Raw genomic sequence first — 6,555 nt, 5'->3', positions numbered from 1 at the left:
AGTGAGTGAGTGTGTGAGAGTGTGTGTGTGTGTGTGTGGGTGAGTGAGTGTGAGTGAGTGAGTGAGTGAGAGTGTGAGTGAGTGAGTGAGTGAGTGAGTGAGTGAGTGAGTGTGTGTGTGTGAGTGAGTGAGTGAGTGAATTCACTCACACACACACACACACACACACACACACACACACAGTTAATAATGAATGGCGTCTTACTGTAATCATGAGCTGAAGATGCGGCCGCTCAGCGTGGCTCCTGCTGTAAATCCTTCATGAAGCTGCGCGTCACACACTCGAGTGTGAACAGATCCTTTATGAAAACCAGCTCAAAGAATCAGCGGTGTGACTGACGGAGCTGTTGGATCATAAACCCCAGACTGACTGACGGAGGACCCGAGTCACGTCTGCAGACTGAAGATCACGCCACTTCCACACGCTTCTTCAAAAACTACTCAATTATTTGCACTTTTTGTCTTTTAAACCTCACGATCTTCATAGAGCTGATGAACACAGGGTTTATATAGGTCAATTAAACCATAAAAAATCCATTCCTTGAAATAAAATAAGTGCTAACTGAAAATATTAAAAATGTATTTCATCTAGTTTCCAAGGCAACATTTTAATTAAATTGATGAACTAAAATAACTAAACAAAAATAAAAATTCGATTGACATTAAAAAAAAAAAAACACTAGAAATGACAAAAACAACAAATTTACTAAAACTTTAAAATTAACATGAAAGCAGAAAATATATTTTAAAAATTAATTCAAAATACTGACAAAACCTATAATGGTATCTCAGAGAGACTGAAATAACACTGGACTGAATGATTCACGCTCATGAACGCAAGAAGTGCTGATGAAGATGAGCTGCGGATGAATCAGATGAAGATAGAACAGTGTGACCTCTGACCTTATATGTGGCCGCTCTCGTGCCGTCAGTCCCACAGTTCTGCTCTTCATCAGCAGCATGAGCCTCATCCTCCTCCTGCCGCCCAACACACACACACACACACACTCTCTCTCACATACATACACACACACAGAGAGAGAGAGAAAGAGATATACCCATCGATGAGTCTGGTGTGCTGGTCTTCCTCTCACTGTCACTGATGTCCTGTAGCTCAGACAGGGGGTTTTTATCATCCATCATAACCTCCCGCACTGCAAACACAAACGAAACAATGAGTCACGTCACCTTTTTTTGTACAGTGCTTTATACAATACAGTTTGTGTCAAAGCAGATTCACTGTGATAATCAGGAAACAACAGAAGCTCAAAACTCAACTATAAGGACATTAGGACACTGTAACATTTAAACATCTGTAAATATTTTTAGGAAATGTGCCTTTCAAATAAATGTTTTATTTGTTTGACAGGGAAAGACACCCCCAGACAGAAACACACACACACAAACACACACACACACAGACAGACACACACACACACACACAGACAGAAACACACACACACACAGAAAGTCTTTCAGAGATGCAGTGTTTTCAGTATTTTCACTGACCAGTCAGCTGTGAGCATCACTGCAGTTCATTCACAAACAATGTCACAAAATTATTCGATTTCAAATATTTATCATTTTGCAGAGGTGGACAAAGTACACAACTCCATTACTTGAATGAAAGTACAGACACTCAAAAATGTCCTTCGTAACCGTCCACCTCTGATCATTTGAATTATATAAAACATATAAGCTGATGGAGTTCCAAGGTATAAATATGTAGTTTTTCATAAACCAAACCATAACCAGTTTTTATTTACCAAACCAAAAGAGAAATAATTGATTTACTCAATTTTAGTGAGATGCTATAAAGTAAATTAAACTAAAACTGAACTAATGAAATGATCTGCAGCACATACATTAATGTTTATTAATATTATTAAAAAAAAAAAAACTAAAAATAAATTAATACATAATAAATACTCCCAATATCAGCAGATTTGAATGTTTTGGTGCTGTTTTTGCAAAAAGGCTGAAGTACTTTTGTGAAATCGGGCCGTGTCTCATCAGCGCTGATCAAACTCCAGAAACAGCGCTGGGACGAGCGTCACATGACCACACGTCACATGATCACACGTCACATGACCACACACCACATGATCACACGTCACGATCACACGTCACATGACCACACACCACATGACCACACGTCACGATCACAAGTCCACACGTCACATGACCACATGTCACGATCACACGTCACACGACCACACGTCACATGACCACACGTCACACGACCACACGTCACATGACCACACGTCACGATCACACGTCACGATCACACGTCACATGACCACACGTCACATGATCACACGTCACACGACCACACGTCACGATCACACGTCCACACACACCACATGACGCACCTGAGAGCTGCTGTCGTCCTGCTCTTCTGTCGGTCTGCTGCTCCGTGTCTCTCTCTCCAGCACTAGCTGAAGCTCGTTCTCCCCGACGGCGGAGCGCAATGCCATGAAATCCGGCCAGTGCTTGAGCAGCTCGTCAAACACACACGCCTGACACACACACAGTTACACACACACGGGGTCAGACGGGAGGAGTGTGTCAGTCTGAAGTGGTCTGTCAGTCACACACACACACACCTGCGTCTCTCTGAAGACGTACGGGCCGAGTGCTCGCTGCTGACTCACGACTCTCTGCGCTGCGTCTGGAGGAACATGGATCTGCAGCGCTGGCGGGATGCACGAACTGATGAAGCAGCTGATGATGATGGACACCTTCCTCTGGAGCGTGACGTCATCACAGCGGGAGTGACACAGATCCTACACACAGTTTACTGAACCTTAAAATCTAAAAACAAATGTTTGCAGGTGTGTTTTATGTTCTGTATTATATTTGCTCCATCAGGCTTTTATGGCTCATACAGTGAGAATATGGAGGAAAAAACAGCCCAATTTTATTCAGAGACTGTATGAATCTACAAACATAAATATCAGCATCTGCAGCAATGTAAATCAGTGAGATCTTTATAACAGTACAGCAGATACTGACATAAAATGCTCTAAATATCAGTCGTGGCTCTATATCTGCAGTAATAAGATGAGATGTAAATGCTCCAAACATATAATGCAGTGATTGAGAGCTGAAGAAATAAAGGCTCCTCAGAAGATGTGAGATGTTCTGGAGGCTTGTGAAGATCATTCCTCCGCTGAGGAACAGTGAAAGTAAAGCTTCTGGAAACAAACGCTCCTCAAAAGATCCTGAGGATCAGATTTGAGACTCTAAAACACGATTGATGGAGAATCAAGTAAAGCTGAGCTGCTTCAGTCCAGTAAGTGTTCATCTGGAGATATTACTGATGTTATTCTGACCTTTACTGGTTTAACAACATCAGGAATGAAGACTGAATTATCCACAGACTAAGACAGACGAAGCTCTTTCTCCAGATGAGTGAGTGGAGCGTCTCGTGCTCGTCTCACCTTGTATCTCTGAACCTCCAGCCAGAAGAGCAGATCGTTCTCCAGCAGATCATCACGAACAGACAGAAACTTCTGGAACTGCAGACGGGTGACGGGATTCAACAGAGCCCTGCGCAGAGCCACCGACTCCTGAGACGAGCTCATCAGACCTCCAGACACCTTACGCGCACACACACACACATGATCTTACACACACACACACACACACAGAGTTACACACACACACACACACACACACGTGTGCAGCTGGAACACACTGGACGAGATCTTCTAAATCATCTGGCAGGAATGTTACAGTCCCATCCTGACATGAGCGTGACGTACAGCGGCTCTTACAGTCACAATGATTATTAGACACAGGAATCAATTACAGACTATTAGCAGAGTTACTGATCTGGACGTGCTGACAGAAAAACAGCGACATTAATGCATGAACAGCACAATGTGTCCAGAAAGAAAAAAAATCACTATTCAAAAACTATTTCATAAAATAAATAAGAACTCAATTAGAAGACAAACTGACACTATTGAGGAGGAACTGGAGAAAACGGGAAAAATCTCTCTTTGTCCAAATGACAGGATCGTGTCAGAATGAAGATGGACTCACCTTCCACGCGTGTCTCCTCCTGCGCTGACGGACGACCGGCTGCTGCTCACACTCCACGTCTGACCCCTGCACACACACACACACACACACACACACACCTGTCACAGGACATGATGTCATCAGTGCCTCCAGTCATCAGAGGACGAGTGTGAGTGATGAAGCCGCACGAGAGAGATCCCACCATATATTTACATATTTATTCACTTGTCCTGCAGTTTTCTTCATGATATGTGTGAATGTCATTATGGATGTACACGAGCAGGAGATCACAGATTCACAGACACTTGGTTTGGTTTAATGCGAGACCTCTTCATCATCATCATCATCAGTGTTTAGTGCATGAGACGCGTCTCTGTCAGCTGCTGTCTGAGGATCTGATCAGCTGATGTTTTGGGTAATTACTGTAATTAGTGTAATTAGGAAACCGGAGGAATCTCAGGTGTAATTTGCTGACAGGTAACGTGAGGCGAGACGGACATCAGAGAACATCAGTGATCTGCTCCTCAGAACATCTCTCATCAGTCCGTCTGACAAGTGTTCTGAAATGTTATCTAATATGCAATAAAATGCATTATCTAATCAAATATGCACTAATTTGCATATATTTCCAGAACACTGGATAAAGCCAGGTTTGATTTTGTTGACAGAGTTAGAGGTTTTTGGTTTTCTCTTATTACTCAAATCAGAAAATACTGTCAACAACAACAAAAAACACACTTTCATATGTTTTTAGGAGTAAAATGTTGTATAAATCAGTGTGAATGTAAAAGCCTTCACAATATAGAGAGGAATAAATCTACAGTTTGCTTTAAGTGATGCTGAAGTGGAGATTTGTCTTGCCTTAAATAAACACAAAGATGTTTCTGGAAAAAGACATTACTTGGAAAAGTCATGGAAATTCTGGCTTTTTTATAATGATTATACAATTGACTAGTTATAACAAAGATAAGGTAAAAATTAAAACAAAAAAATCCTGATCCTTAATCCTTGTACAGTAAATCAGGAATGACTGGAAAAGTTGTGTAAATTAAAATTAAAAAGTGCAGGAACCCTGAAGAACATACAGCTCCTAAAACCTCTGCAATCCAGAAACTTATTTTCATTTTAATTAATATTTCAGTTACTTATTTTAATCTATGGACACTTCTAGTTTCTGTATGGCAGATGAACCACAGGAAGCGTTGTGCTCCGCTTCTGAATATTGTTGTGATGATGGAGGGCCTTGGAGTCAAAAGGTTTGAAAACTGCAAGACTACAATTAATTTGTTGTTTTGAAAATGGAGTGTTTAAGGTATCAGTATATGACGGGACTCGTTAACACTAGAGCCCGACCGATATGGGTTTTTTGGGGGGCCGATACCGATATTAGGAGTAAAAAATACTGATACCGATATATCGGCCGATATTCTTTATGTGTAGGCTATATTATAGTACAGTATGGTCAGAAGTTTGGACACACTTCTCATTCGTGTGTCCAAACTCTTGACTGGTACTGTATATAGAATACAGTATATAGCCTACATAAACAGAATATATATACATAAATTCATTTTTTGCAATGATAACTCAAATGTGGTGATCAAACACTTATAATGATGTGACAAACATAGGCCTATGTAGTGGAGGCAGGGTATTTAACAATTTAACAATAAACTTTATTATTCAAAATGAGTCTGACATCAGTGCACTGAACCGTAAACTTCACTTCACTTATTATAAATAACTTTAACACAAATAGAACAAAATATATTAAGAGATTAAACAAGGTAACTGTGTAGGGCAAGCAACCTACTGCCAAACCAACAGGAGCAGGTTTATGCAGGAAGCACAGCTTTTCCAAATGTAAACGTCTAAAATGAATAAATAATAATAATGAATAATATTTTTTTCACAAAATCTGTGTTGTGTATTTTCTGGTAATCCAATGAACATGCAGAATATTCGTATTTAAATCGTCTTTTTGCAGTTTAATATTCACAGACACAGTCTGTATTAGGGATGTCAACGATTAATCGATGAATTGTCGATAAGAGATGCAATCGATTAAAGCTATCGATGGTCGATTAAGTCGTTTAATTTTGGACTGTGTGCGGCTCATGTGCAAAACACGTGCGAGCGGCTGTGAGTGACGTTTGTTCCTTAAATAACCCATGATTTAACTAAAATGAGGGAACAAATTAATAAATCGAACGAATTCTTAATTCATGGCCATGAACTCTTTCATTTCCCATCCGCATGTTTACCACAGTAAGAGATGCGAAGACAGTGATAAAAAGACAATGACAATAAAATAAACCTGCGAAATTAGAGGGTTAGACAGTGAGGATTGGTCGCGATGTAAGATTTTCCAGCTAACCAATTATTCCTCTAATAAACAAAGCTTTTATACCACACTTGTCATAATCAGAGCTTATAATTTGTAAATAAATAATTGCTGGATTCAAAACAGCAATTAAAAGGCGCTGTGACCGACATTGACAACACGTTTTCCCGGAGCATTCAATG

General features: G+C 40.3%; 1 protein-coding gene across 1 annotated transcript in view; it reads right to left on the bottom strand.

Moving 5' to 3' along the window:
* rgs22 (regulator of G protein signaling 22) overlaps window positions 1-6,555 on the bottom strand; it is a 22,637-nt gene that overhangs the window by 2,782 nt on the left and 13,300 nt on the right. The window contains exons 18-22 of the mRNA XM_016559010.1: window positions 4,051-4,116; window positions 3,444-3,602; window positions 2,607-2,786; window positions 2,373-2,519; window positions 904-975 (exon numbers count right to left, since the gene is read on the bottom strand). Of these exons, the coding sequence (XP_016414496.1) occupies window positions 904-975; window positions 2,373-2,519; window positions 2,607-2,786; window positions 3,444-3,602; window positions 4,051-4,116 (624 nt within the window). The remainder of the gene's footprint in view (window positions 1-903; window positions 976-2,372; window positions 2,520-2,606; window positions 2,787-3,443; window positions 3,603-4,050; window positions 4,117-6,555) is intronic.

The sequence above is a fragment of the Sinocyclocheilus rhinocerous genome, unplaced genomic scaffold (genome assembly GCF_001515625.1).
Source record: "Sinocyclocheilus rhinocerous isolate Xijiao unplaced genomic scaffold, SAMN03320098_v1.1 scaffold828, whole genome shotgun sequence".
Classification (NCBI taxonomy): domain Eukaryota; kingdom Metazoa; phylum Chordata; class Actinopteri; order Cypriniformes; family Cyprinidae; genus Sinocyclocheilus; species Sinocyclocheilus rhinocerous.
This window is presented reverse-complemented; position numbering and strand designations above follow the sequence as displayed.